The sequence below is a fragment of the Protopterus annectens genome, chromosome 1.part0 (genome assembly GCF_019279795.1).
Source record: "Protopterus annectens isolate FY-2018-M chromosome 1.part0, PAN1.0, whole genome shotgun sequence".
Lineage (NCBI taxonomy): Eukaryota > Metazoa > Chordata > Ceratodontiformes > Protopteridae > Protopterus > Protopterus annectens.
In genome coordinates, this window is record NC_056725.1 from 654715130 (window position 1) to 654729616 (window position 14487).

The 14487-nt window shown below is 42.0% G+C and overlaps 1 protein-coding gene across 1 annotated transcript in view; it reads right to left on the reverse strand.

Moving 5' to 3' along the window:
* LOC122793805 (ER lumen protein-retaining receptor 3-like) overlaps positions 1–14487 on the reverse strand; it is a 262723-nt gene that overhangs the window by 74671 nt on the left and 173565 nt on the right. Inside the window, exon 3 of the mRNA XM_044061976.1 lies at positions 14275–14433. Coding sequence (XP_043917911.1) covers positions 14275–14433 — 159 coding nt within the window. The remainder of the gene's footprint in view (positions 1–14274; positions 14434–14487) is intronic.

The following is a 14487-nucleotide window of genomic DNA, read 5'->3' on the forward strand; positions in this document are numbered from 1 at the left end:
CAGAATTTTTCTTGCAGATAACTGGATCTTTGTTGCCAACATTTCGAAGTAAGAAGTCAGTTGCCTTTGTCTGGCGTGAAATAAGCCATCTGGGCAGTTGTATTTAAGCTTGTACCCAGGAATATTATCTCTTGAGAGGGTACTAGTTTTGATTTCTTTTCATTTACCGCATACCCTAGGCAAATTAGTAATCTTTTTACAAAAGCCAGATGCCTCAGTAGAATGTCTTTGTTCTCTGCTTGAATAAGGCAATTTTCCAAGTAAGGGTATATTTGAATTCCCCTTTGTCTGCAGAAAGCAATTACTGGTGCCAGGCATTTTGTGAAGACCCTGGGCACAGTGGATAAGCCAAAGGGCAGTGCAGAGAATTAGTAGTGCATTGATCCAGCTATGAATCTGAGGTATAGTCTGCAAGATTGTCCGATTGGGACATGCAGGTATGCCTCTTTTAGGTCCAAAGTTACAAGCCAAGCCTTCTTGCCCAGCATGGGCAGAAGCTGCTGCAGAGTCAACATTCTGAATTTTGGAACATCCAGAAAAGTGTTTAGAATAGACAGGTCCAGTATTGGTCTCCAGGCTTTGTCCTTTCTGGGTACCAGGAATAGTCTTGAGTAAAATCCTTGTCCCTGCTCTTGCTGTGGTACTCGCTGAATGGCCCTCATGTCCATGAGGGATGTAACTTGCTTTTGTGCCTCTGATTTTGTATTAGGTCTGGCATACCTTTTGCCTTTGGCAGGGTGTGAAAGTTATATTCAAGACCCATTTGTCCTGGGTGATTATATGCCAATTTTGTGAAAAAAGTGCTAGTTTTCCCCCTAAGGGGGCTGCCAAAAGATAACTGCTTGGTACTGACAGAGGAAAGTCATTGGGACTGTTTTCTATATGGCTGTGATTTGTCTTCTCCGCTTTTGGAGGTAGAAGCACCCCATTGTTTAGGCCTGTATGAGCCTTGGGGCTGGGATCTGCCTCTAGGGCATCTGTATCTGCCTCTTTGTGGCCTGTCTGACACTGGAAATGACCAATTATTTGAAGGCCAGTTCCTGCTAAATCTGGGTGGTTGTATCTGTAAGAAATCCTTAAGTGTCTGCATAGTTTTCGATTTATCCTCCATTTTCTTCAACACCTCTTCTGCCTTAACACCAAACAAAGTATCATGCTGTAAAGGAGCATCAATAATTTTGCTTTAACATGATCAGGCAGATTTTGTTCCTTTAACCAAGCATGCCTTCTAATGACAGTACCCATAACAGTGGCCCTGCAAGAGGCCTCCAGTGAATCAAAACCACATTGCAAAGTATGTTTTCCCACTTGTTCAGCTGCATGCAATAAATCCTGCATTTCCCTGTTATCTGGACATTCAGAATTTGTCAACATTTTCTGTTTTAGCAGCGACATTAAATATTGCTGATATTTAAGCATATGAAACTGACAATTTAAAGCCCTTACAGCCAAGGTAGCAGAAGTGTAAACTTTTTTCCCCCATCTGTCCAGTGCCCTAGAATTTCTATCAGAGGGGACAGGGTTTTTCGCAGTGGAAACCATGACCCCTTTGGGACCCTGAGATATAGTTTCTGGGTCAGCAGCAGGGTTTTTATATAGAAATTTGTGGGAATCTGGAACCCTGTAGTATCTGCCTGGCTTAACCGGTGCAGGGGGTAAAGAGCCAGGAGACAGGCTGGACTCTGAAAATACATCATCTACTAGGTCTAGAACAGGTGGAATAGCAAGAGGTCTGTGCTGAGGTAGTAAAAGAAAGTCTCTGAGCCTTTTCTTAGATTCTGAGTAATCTTGGCTCTCCCAGTGAAAGTGCTCCCTCATGGTATGAAGGGTTTCCCCAAAAGAATAATCCTCAGGAGGAGAGGCTGAAGGAATAGACTCTTCAGCATCAGAATCCTCATAGGGAGGAAAGGAGTATCCCTGTTCAGAAGAGGAGTCAGAGGAAATGGAAACCTGATCTGAAGATTCATATTCTGTCTCTTGCCTAGGCCTCTTATCAGGAGGGGGATGGGAACCCCTGATCAAAGTAATTAGGTCTTCGGCCATTTTAAGCATCTGTTTTTTTAGGCATGTAAATCTGTGCAGGAGAATGCTGTACTTGTTTCTTTGTCTTTAGACTGCTTTAGTCTTTGCCTTTGAAGCTGAGGTTGGCTTTACATATAACTGTGTACGTCTGAAAACACCCTCAGCAGCCGATGCCTGCTCAGCAGCTCCGGACCCATCTGAGGGAATAGTTTCCGAGTGTCCAATACCTTGAGTATCCAGAGGCCTAGTTGGCTCCACGTGGGAGTCAGAAGCGGCCTGTGGCTCAGAGATAGCGGGCGTCAGGGGCTGCGAAAGCGCCTCACTGAGAACCGGCGATTGGCCTAGCGGAGGCCTCGTCGTCGGTTTTGGACCTCGGGTGCCTGTCCTTTTCCTTGCGCTTTTTATAAACTCCAGTCATCGGCTGTTCCGACGGCATTATATAATTAAATCTTCGGCCAAAGTAATGAAAGGCAAAATCGTACCAACGCTTAATAGTGCATTGGTTAAATCTAGCACAAAACCGACAGCTGGCAACGTCATGGTCAGGGCCTAGGCAAGAAATACAGTAAGAATAAAACTCCTTATGCGGTATTTGCTTCCCACAAGAAATACAATTGTTAACTTTTTCTGACATCGGTCTGGAGCAAGAAAAAAGTTTCCCCAACGGGGTACTTAGCTTTAATGAAGACTTCTGAAATTCGGTTTTGAAAATCTCAGGAGTCGGCCGACTGCCACTTGCGAACTGCTTTTGCTTCGGGCACCGCGCGGCAGGAAAGACAGAAGAAAATGGCGTCGGCTGCATCTTTTATACCCCTGGCGCACTGACGTCAGGGAAGAGGCAACAGCAACCGACGCCGGACCAGGACTTTGGAATTCAGGCCAACTGCGGGTAGCCTGCCAGCAGGATAACCCAAGTGTAATGACTGCAACAGTGAAACACGATGAACATCCTGGAGCCTTTGGAATGTCTGGGTTTGACTTGAGTGGCTCTCGAAGGAACTGGAAAGGACCAGTTCTTAGTGGGCCAGTGCCTACTAAATCTTGGAGGTTGCACTTGTAAGAAATCTTTTACAGTTTGCATAGATTTAGCTTTGTCTTCCACCTTTTTTAAAACTTTTTCTGCCTTATTACCAAAGAGACAGTCCTGTTGTAAAGGAGCATCCAACAATTTTGATTTAACATGATTAGGCAGAGTTTGCTCTTTGAGCCAAGCATGCCTTCTAAGCACAGACCCAGTTACAGCAGCCCTGCACGAGGCCTCCAAAGAATCAAAACCACATTGCAAAGTATACTTTCCAACTTGTTCAGCTGAATGCAATAAATCCTGTAAATCTTTATTTTCCACACAGTCAGAAATTAACATCATTTTCTGTTTAAGCAATCCCATGATATGCTGTTGATATTTAAGCATATGAAATTGACAGTTTTAAGCCCTGATAGCCAAGGTTGCAGAAGTGTAAACCTTCTTACCCTGTCTATCCAGCACCCTGGAATCTCTATCAGAAGGGGTAGGATTTTTAGCAGTAGAGGCCTTAAAGCCCTTGGGGTCCTGAGAAATGGTCTCAGGATCTGCAATAGGATTTTTGAAGAGGAATTTGTGGGAGTCAGGAACCCTGTAGTATCTGTCTGGCTTGCAAGGAGCCGGAGGCAGAGAATCAGGAGCCATACTAAATTCTGAAAAAACATCATCAACTATGTCTAGAACAGGAGGTATAGCCAAAGGCCTATGCTGAGGAAGAAGAAGAAAATCCCCCAAGTCCTCTTTTTAGATTCAGAGAAGTCCTGACTGTCCCAGTGGAAATGTTTCCTTAAAGTATGTAATGTTTCCCCAAAAGAAAAATCCTCAGGGGGAGAAGCAGAAGGAACTGAATCTTCTGCATTAGAGTCCTCATAAGTATGTATAGATAAATCCTGTTCATTAGAAGACTCAGTAGAAATAGAATCCTGTTCAGAAGATTCATAATCAATGTCTTGCCTAGGCCTCTTAGAAGGGGGGGGGGCTGGCTACCCCTATCAGAGTAATTAAATCTTCAGCCATTTTGATAATTTGTTTTTTAGGCATAGGTGCCTGCACATGTGGCCCAGGCGTTGTTTTTTTAGACATAGATTTAGATTTTGGCCTTAGTTTTGAAGATGGCATTGGTCTAATATACAAATCTGTAGACCTGCACAGCGGCTCCAGACCCATCCAAGGTAGAGACACCCGCGGGTTCCATAATTGAAGCTTCTCGCAGCATACCGGACTCCGAATGGGTCTCAGTAGAGGCCTGCGAATCAGAAGTAGCAGGTATCAGGGGCTGCGAAAGCACCTCACTGAGTACCGGCGAACTGGCGACTGGCTTAGGAGAAGCGTTGTGATCAGTTTTGGACCTTGACGGCCTGTCTCTGTCTTTTTCTTTGCATTATTTAGGTATTCCGGTAGTCGGACTGCTAACCGACGATATTTCTGAATAATTAAAACGTGAGCCAAAATATTTTGAAGCAAAAATATACCAACGTTTAATAGTGCATTGATTAAATTTAGCACAAAACTGACAGCAAGGTACTTTGTGGTCAGGGCCTAGGCAAGGAATACAGTACAAATGAAAATCCTTATGAGGTATTTGCTTCCCACAAGTAATGCAATTATTAACTTTTACTGACATTGGTATGGAGCAAGAAAAAGTTTCCCCAATGGGGTACTTAGCTTTTTAGTTGAAGACTTCGGTTCTGAAACTCGAAAACAAAAATTTCAGGAGTCGGCCGACCGGCACTTGTGAAATGCTTCTACTTCGGGCACCGCGTGGCAAGAAAGACTGATGTAATGGCGTCAACTGCATGTTTTATACCCCTGACGTCATGGAAGAAGGGACAGCAGCCAACGCAGGACCCAAGTCTTTGTTAATCAGGCTGACTGAGGGCAATCTGCAAGCAGATTACCCAAATGTAATCACTGAACAGTGAAACACGAAGAACATCTGGCAATTTAAACCCCTGATGGCAAGAGTTGCAGAGGTATATACCTTCTTACCCCATCTGTCTAGAGCCCTAGAATCCCCTGGGTTTTTGGCTGTAGTAGCCTTAATACCTTTAGGTCCCTAGGAAATGGTCCCTGGATCTGCAGTGGGATTTTTAAAGATCAATTTGAAGTCATGTACTCTGTAGTACCCGTCAGGCTTTCGAAGAGTTGGTAGTAAAGTATCAGGGGTAAGACTGGATTCCATGAAGACACCATCTACAATATTCAGGACAGGGGGTATAGCTAGAGGCCTATGCAGAGGCAAGTCTAAAAATTCCCTCAGTCTTTTTGGACTGTGGGTAGTCCTGGCATTCCCAGCGGAAATGCTCTCTTAGGGTATGCAAGGTTTCACCATAAGGAAAGTCTTCTGGGAGGGAGGCAGAGGGAATGGAATCCTCTGCATCTGAATCCTCATAGGTAGATAATGGTATGTCCTGGTAATCACAGGGGTCAGAGTCATCGGACTCATGGTCTGTAAAATCAGAAGGAAAATCAATTATTTGTGTTTTAGAGGGGGAAGGCTGGCTTTCCCCTAATTAAAGTAATAAGGTCTTCAGCCATTCTAAGCATTTGTTTCTGTGGCATGGGAGCTTCAGAATGCGCTTTGGTCGTCTGTTTCCTAGGCGTAGTGCAAACTCTGGGCCTGAGAAATTTGGTAGTTTTAGTCATTAATGAATTAGTCTGTTTAATACGAACATCAGAAGATCTGAATACACCCTCAGAAGTCGTTACTGGACAGCAGCTCCGGACCCATCCAAGGAAGAGACATCCGCAGGTTCCATAGTCGAAGAAGCATCTCGTGGCATACTGGACTCCGAATGGGTCTCAGTAGAGGCCTTGAATCTGTAGAAACGGGTAACAGGGGCTGGGAAAGCGCCTCACTGAGTACCAGCAGACTGGCGACTAGCTTAACGGAAGCGTCGTCGGCAGTTTTGGACCTATGTGGTCTGTCTCTGTCTTTATCCTTGCGTTTTTTTCGGAAGATCGGTAGTCGGATGGCTTATCGAAGCCATTTCGGAATTTGGAGAATGACAGCAAAAGAACTGAGACAAAAATAGCCTGATGACGAATAGTTTGGGCATTGAACAAGGCGCAAAACTGACAACGAGGGACGTCGTGGTCTGGGCTTAAACAGGTGATGCAGTAAGAATGAAAATGTCTGTGAGGTATTTGCTTTCCACAGGCAAGACAATTGTTAACTTTTTCTGATATCGGTTAGAGCAAGAAAAAAAGATCCCCAACGTGGTACTTAGCTTTAGAAGACTTCAGGTTTGAAACTCGAAAAATGAAAATTTTAGGTTGTGGCCGACCGGCACTTGCGAACTACTTCTGCTTCAGGCTCCTGCGTGGCAAGAAAAGCTGATGTAATGGCGTTGGCTGCATGTTTTATACCCCTGACGACCTGACGTCATGGAAGAGGTGACAGCATCCAACGCAAAAATCCCAAGACTCTGGTATTCGGGTCAACTGAGGGCTACCTGCAGGCAGATAACCAAAGTGTGATGACTACAACAGTGAAATACGAAGAACATCTGACAGATCCTTACCACAAAGCCTGGCTGGATTTGGGAGAGGGAGTCACAGGAGAGAAGTCCTTGGCCTTTAGTTTCACTAATCTAGGACCGGATGACTCAGGAGCCATTTTCAGGGATCAGGTTGGGTGGCAGTGGATTCTCGTCCACCAGGAGAAGTGAAGCACTAGCACCTCGGGATACCAATGGTGAGAGCCATAAGCAAGTTTCACCTTGTCCCACTGTTTTCTACTGATGCACAGGAATGGTGCAGGCTTCAGATCACTTGCTGAGGTGAAGCTCAGAACATGTACAGACCAGGGACTGATTTAACACATTTAGCTGAAGGAAGGCTAGGTGGGCGGCCATGGTGGTGCAGCGGTTAGCGTTGTCGCCTCACAGCAAGAGGTTCTCCGGTTCGATCCTCAGCTGGGGTGCCTTCTGTGCAGAGTCTGCATATCCTCCCTGTGGTTGCGTGGGTTTCCTCCAGGTGCTCCGGTTTCCTCCCACATCCCAAAGACATGTTGTAGGTGGATTGGACACTCTAAATTGGCCGTAGGTGTGAGTGCGTGCATGTGTGTGCCTTCTGTGGAAAGTTGGGCGCTGGGCTGGCAACTCGACACCACAAAAACTCCACTGCCAATCGTGAGCGGACAAGTGATCCGCTGTGGCGACCCCTAACGGGAAAAGCCGAAAGAAGAAGAAGAAGCTGAAGGAAGGCTAGGTCTTGCCCTACCTTCAGAATGTATCTGTTCTTGTGGTAATGTTCTGCCTATGCTTATGGGTCTGAGTGAAACCCCCACCAACAGTTATCTTGCAAGAAGTCTTCAACAGACATCTTTTTGGTATAGTGGCAAGCCAAAATTTTTTTCTTCTACAGTAAAGCTTTGAAGAGTTCAGATTCTTGACACATGTGGAAATGTGTCTGCCTGATACAGTGCATGCAATGTTGGTGTACATCTTGGCTTTTGTTACCTGATGGCCACAAAGCACTTTGTATATCTCATACAAACACAAGAATATCACTGACAGTTACAAGGATCAAGATACAAGCTGTAAGAGTTTACGAAAAAAAAAAACAATTTGTGGTGTGACGGCCGTGCCTTGGCCCAGCAATCAAGTTGCCTCAATCCTCACCACTAACACCAAAAAAGAGGAAAGGATAACTAATACACACAGTAAAGTACAATTTCCCTTAAGTGCACACAGAGATCACAGTCAGTCTGGGGCTGGTTGCTCCCTTGCTCACCAGGTCCCCAGTAAGACTCCCCACTGGCACAGCTATAGGGTCTAGGTCTCAGCCTAGCTGGGCAAGCTAAAACCTCCAGTACCCTCTCTGTCCAGCCAGTGCTTCGTGACCCTGCCCAAGTAGCTGACACAACACACACACACACTTTGAGAAGAGGTTATACAACCACACAGACCCTTTTGGGAAAAGGCTGGCACAGGTTCTCCAGCTGTGCCCCTATTACCCAGACCAAACGGTAGTAATTCTGCCACCACCCAGCTAATAATTATCAGATTCTAAAAGGTCTTTAAAATGGTGTCCAATTATTACTGTCCAATATTATAATCCAATGGTAGTATGACTAGACAGTCAAGGCTTAATTTGGAGTGACTTAGACAGTAAAATCTGTAAATATGTAATGTACTTTAGAGGTTAAATTATCTCTACATAAACCAGCCACAGGTAAAGGTTTTAAAATATTTAATAATAAATAATTAAAACACAAGACAAAACTACTACAGTACAATGCTACTCAAGTTCAGAGATCACACAGAAACTTAAAACAATACCGTAGGAAAGATCTGATTTCAAAGAAAAACACAATCTACCTATCTTCTAAGTTTAACTATTCCTAGGAGAAATCACAGTGCTATAATCCTACTTACATACATAAAGCATAAGCAGTGCTGGGTTAGATGTCCAAGATCAAAATGCTTTCTAGTCTCTCACTCAACAATAGTTTTTAAACACTAACCAACAGCTCTTTAAGGCCCTCCTAAATTACATCATTTTGACACTTAGTCTGGAGTTCCCAGGCCACAAACTGCATTATTTAGCAAGCTAACACCTGCTCAGGAGACTACAACAATAAAAGGTATTTCACATATACACTCTAGCAGAAACCAGAGCAGTAAAGCACCTTCCACATGTAAATTCTGGCCCTTAACTTTAACCTTAAAACAATGGGCCTGAAACCTTCATCCAGACTCACTGGAGCCGACTTGTAAACATCAGAGAGATTCATAAGATCTTTTCAACTTCAAAAGACACATCTGAAATGCTTGGCTTGGTTTTCCTTACAGCAGATGGCAATATTGTAACAATCTTGAAGTTCACATTTTACAGTGTTTTCTTTCATTTAAAAACACAAGCCTGTACTTTACATTTATTTATACAACTGATAGAATTATGTATCAAATTCTATTTGACTAGGCTGGCAGCCTTTGCTCATCTTCCACCAATCTTCACAGGTGGCTCAGAGGATGAGTGGTATTCTGTATCTAGTGCATAACATCACAAGCAGATATGCACCCCCCACCCACTATGAACTCAGACTGTGTGTTGAACCTGGGGTAGGTACTGAACATATACACTTTTATGTGAATGGCATTCAGTACAGCAAATCACTTTAGTCTAACAGACTTTTAAGAAAAACAAATGATTACACAAAATCAAATGCTGAACATGAGCTTGTCATCTGTACAACAGTATGTCCCAGACCCATGACATAAGAAGTTGCACAGGGAATATATAAAGTTCCCTGAAGAAATGGGGGGGATTCTGAAGTAAACAAAAAAGAAAGAAAATATAAACATTCAGTGCATTTTGCCTGGGTGATGATGCAAATAATTTAGGAAGGGGGAAATGCACATGAAAAATACATGCTCCTGTTTATGGAACTCAATTCTTTTCTGACACAGATTACAGTGTGACTGATATCTTTCAGTACAGATGCAGAGGTAGAACCACTTGTCTAAACTTACGCTCTGTTGCTTCTGCTGTTATGTCAAGCATTATAGATATAGTAGAGGAAGTCAGAAGCACACATCTAGGCCCAGAAATCATAATGTTTGATGTTAACAACAATTTGATAGTGACTATTCTTTCCAACAATTTAAAAACAAAATAAGTTTCTTTTCTGAATATCAACCTTAATTTTGTACTATTTTTTGCTAAATCTGAGTCAAACCTTTTTGGATCTAAAGCCTTTTGTCAAAAGTTCAGTTAAAAAAAGAAAACTGAAAGGTGAAATCACAGGTGCAAATGTGATATATTAAATTTAAAAAGTTCAGCATCCTTACCAACCAGTGTTGAAAATGTCTGAATAATCAATGTTGAAGGAACTACATAGGAACTGTAACCACATTTTTGGACACTACGGTTCAAACATAAGTAAAAATGAAAGACTGACATAAAATGGTTTAAAATCCAAGACAGAAATGTGGTGATATCCTTAGCTTGACAAATGAAGGGCACTGCTATATATTACACCAGACTGACATCTTTTTGTTAGAGGAGTAGTACAAGAAGGCATTATTACAGAAATAGTTACTGAGGAATTTGTGATTAATGATCCTTGTGACTAGGGTTTTGACAACTCATCTAACAAATCACTTTTCCCTCACCTGGGACATTGAATTGTCTCTGCATATGGTTCTATGATGGAACCACTAATGGAAGTTTTTGACTTGTGTCTAAAACTATTCAGATCTAGAATTCAGAATACCACACACTTTCTGCAATTAATATCATTCAGGCTGATGGGCTTACATTACATGTGCATTGTAAATGTGTGAGCTCTTTATAATATACCTCATGAAGGCAGTATTTGCTCTATAGCATATTTCTTGAAGGAATCTGGAAAATTAAGTAAGGAGTTCAGAGAATTTTTGATCAAGTTGTTAGAAATGGATTTAAGCAAAAACATTTTCTGTTTTAAAAGGGAGTGTTATATTCGACTACAATGTACAGCCTTGGTAAATATGCAAATTTATGCATGTGGTATCTGGAAATACACAACCATTAACAGCGGTTTGTGTGAACAGCCTGAGAGGTAGAGAAGGTACCTTGAAGACTATTAATGGTCATAGGGAGGAACAAAAATGATCAAAAACAAATTTTGAATTACTTGACTAACAATAATTTTGGCATTAAAATTTATGCTGAAGGCTAAGATTTTTATCATCAGATATATAGCTGTTAAAATAAGTAAACTACTTGAGGGCACTTTTACAAGAATCTAGTTACAGTAACTAATGTCAGAAAAATGCCTCCTGGCAGCTTAACAGTGGTCATCCAAGGCACAGAATGAATACACACCTCATCCATCATTTTTCCTTTCCAGCGAGGAAGTCATGATTTCATCGTCAAGGAAGAGGTTAAGGTATAATATGTGCTGCTTGCTGATGCCACTTGAGTCATCCAAGAGTTCCCTGATTCTTGGCTGGCCAAATTAGATATCAGTGCTGCTTCTCACTTGTTGCTCATTTCGGAAGAAGACTGACCTCTTCTGGGGATGTTTTTTGAGGGTCACTTTTTTTTCAGCACTGCCATGCCAATGGTTTGCCCTGTAGTATGTGCTGCTTTTGAGAAGATCAGCACTGCAATGATGTTAACAACAAAAGGCACCATTACAAGTGTCAGTGCACTACGTAATGACTTCTAGGTGGAGGAGAATTGAGCTGCAGGAGTTAAAACCAACTATGAGAAATCTGTTCTCCTTTGTCTGGAGTTGGCAGTACCTCTTGCTAAGAACAAGGTTCTGGGCCCAGTAAAGTACGTAGAATTTATTGGCTTCAAGACTGGCAAAGCCTCCTCTATATTTTACTGACCGGAGGCCAAGTTACAATGGCTGAGTCCTCTTACTGAGAAAAGAGAGGATTCTGGATTTGCTAGAGTTGCTGAGTCTCCATAACTTCCCATGCAGGACAGTAGCTCCCAGGAAAAATTTCACCCCTGTGCCTTACCAATTTATTGAAGGGTGAAGCGTTACAGGGTCAGAGTGAAATCTAGGGTTTCAGAAGCTCTCCAGATTTGGCAGCAATTTCTGGTAAGTTATAATATGATTTCATTTTGACAAGGGGGATGGTTTTCACTGTAGGCTCTATATCTGCCTAAGAGTACTTAAGATGGGTTTTGGATGGGAGCTTACAATCAGGGCAACTGGCAGGGGCACTGGTTTGTTGCTCCCTTTCCAAAGTCATGGTCAGCAGAACATAGGAAAGACGTACCCTTTTTAGGGCTCATGACGACATGGGCTGCTACAGTGGTTTGGCATGAGTTATTCACCAACTACAGGGTGGTTTTCCATTCTGATAACCAAGGAGTGGTACAGGTATGCAAGAAAAATACCTAAACCAGATGGGTGCAGTCAGTAATCAGACTGTTGGTTTTGCATAGCTTACATATTAAGCTTTATTTTATTGGTAAGCACATTCCAGGCACTTCCTGAACCCTCTTTTCCTGGGTCTTACAGATTCTATGCTTCTGCAGACAGGTGCCAGGGGCACAAGACAAGTCTACTTACTGTCATTACTCTGCAACTGTAGTTAACTGGCAAAGCGTGACACATTGGCTAGTCACCATTTCCTGGGCTGAGAGTACCAAAAAGAAATCCCATGGGTCAGTCATCTGAGCCGCCTTTAGTTTTTGGGCATCATTGCCTAACAGGAAAGAGAGATGGTCTCTATATTTGATTTCCAGATTCATGAGTTATGAGGCACTCAAGACTGTACACATTCACTTAAGCAACTAAGTTTTCTTTCCAAGGGTTCCAGGCTACCTGAGTTTTTCAAAGACTAGGGTATCCTCTAGAAAGAATTAGGGGAGGGGGTTGTTTGTGATGCAGGAAGAACCATTGTGAAGAACCTGTTAGTTTCCATCCTTAAAGGAGCACACTTGTTACTTATGGATTATTCCATTTTTATGTGGTATGGGCCATGCTATTTTGTTGGCTGTACTATGAAGCATACAGAGTATGCAAGCTTCTAATGTCTCTGAAGTAGGGGAAGTAAAAACTGTACTATTTTTAGTTATGGTGTGGATTCACAGGTCCAAGTGAAGTTCAGATCCTTGAATCTAGTGTTGTTTCCGGTACTGTTTGTTCAGGGCTGGGTCTGAGGAAGCACTGTAAGTCAGGCAAAACTCCCTTCTCAGCAGCCTGTAGGAGACTGAATACAGAAGACAGAGCCTTTGGGCGATCACTGTAGGAGAGGGTATTCATGCCTTGAATTCTCCTGGTGAGAAACTGTGTTGTTGTTGTTGCAAGTGTCTGCTTAGATACATGCCAAAGGGGTTACTGTATTCAATGAAAGGTAAGATAATGGCCGAGCAGAGTGATACTACAACTTCCTTGGACCTGAATGCTGTACTCTTATCAGTTCAATGAAAGAATGACTTTCTTATTATCATATCTATGTGCTAGTCAAAGGCCAGACTGCTGTTTACATATGTTCCCAGATCCCTTACTATTGGGTCAACTCTTAGGGATGTTTTATCAATGGATGTAATTAACTTGGGTTGGTAGTTTCCCAAATGTCCTGTTTAAGAAAGAAAAAAAATGTCTGCATTAGATGATATTTTAGTTGTTGTGTCTTTCGGCTTTTCCCGGTTAGGGGTCACCACAGCAGAACTCCGGTCCGCTAATGATTGGCAGTAGATTTTTATGTGCCGAGTTGCCAGCTCTGACGCACAACTTTCAACGAAAGTACGCCCATTCATGTATGTCTCCACACAGAAGGCGCTCTAGCTGAGAATCGAACAGGACGTCTTACTGTGAGGCGACAATGCTACCGCAGCACCACCACATATTTTAGTAAATTATTAAATCTTTTCTTTTTGTCAAGTTTCCTGAGACTAATTATTATTTCTCTCTATAGATTTACTTAAGTTTTGTAGTTCTTATGTTTATGGAAATTATGTTCATAAGATTATGCATGTTTTCAAACACAAAAATAATGTAACTACCATAACATTATACAAAATCTTTAAAAAGCAACTGCTGTTGCACAGCAATATATACTACACATATTTTTTTTTACCAAGCATGTCTTGCTTCCTGTAAGACTGACCCAATAAAGCACTACATAAAAAGAAAACACCATTTAAATACTTCTCTGTCTGTGCATCCTCTCTGAGCCTAATTCTCCAGCCTTTCTGCAAAACGGTTGGGCTTTTTATGAAATATTGCATTATTTCCTTGCAGAATTTGTCATGATGTCTAATTTTGGTCCACACCAACAAGTTGTGCAGAATCAGCTGTTACTCACAGTTGAATGGTCATCACAGACATAAAATAACAAGCAATTTTAAACTAAGGCCGAGACAGTGAGTGATTAATGGAAGAGTATGAGTAGCGAAAACATCTAGAACCTTACAAAAGCAAGTAATATGATCAGTTTTTAATGCTGAAGAAAAATTAAAAAACAGTAAGATAGGTGGTAGCAGAAGCTTGTGCCTATCTACGTATTAAGAAAATAAAATGACACTTGTCTGACACATACATTGAAGAATCTACTCTTTTTTTTTTTTGCAACTGTATTACCTTCTTGATATGTTACTTCAAGTTTACATGTAAGTTTGTATGCAGCACCCCAATTAATCCTTAGCATCATAATTGATGGGTGAAGACCTGCCATTTTATACCAATTTACTCTTCCATCTATTTGTAATACAAGGCCCCAGGTTAAACCTTCCTGTTATACTTTAATGAAAGACGGTACAGTCTTAAAACTTACCTCTAGAGGTGTGAAGTCATAGTTCTCTAAAAATGAGAGACCAGCAACAGGAACCAGTAGAAACTCCACACGAAAGCTGTCATTTTCACGATCATAACTGCCTTTGAACTTTAAGAAGATCAAGTAGACTGTGGCATAGGAAGCAGTAAGGAAGATGACCTGGAAGTAAATGACATTATTCAAATTACTGTACTCAAACTACAACAAATGAAT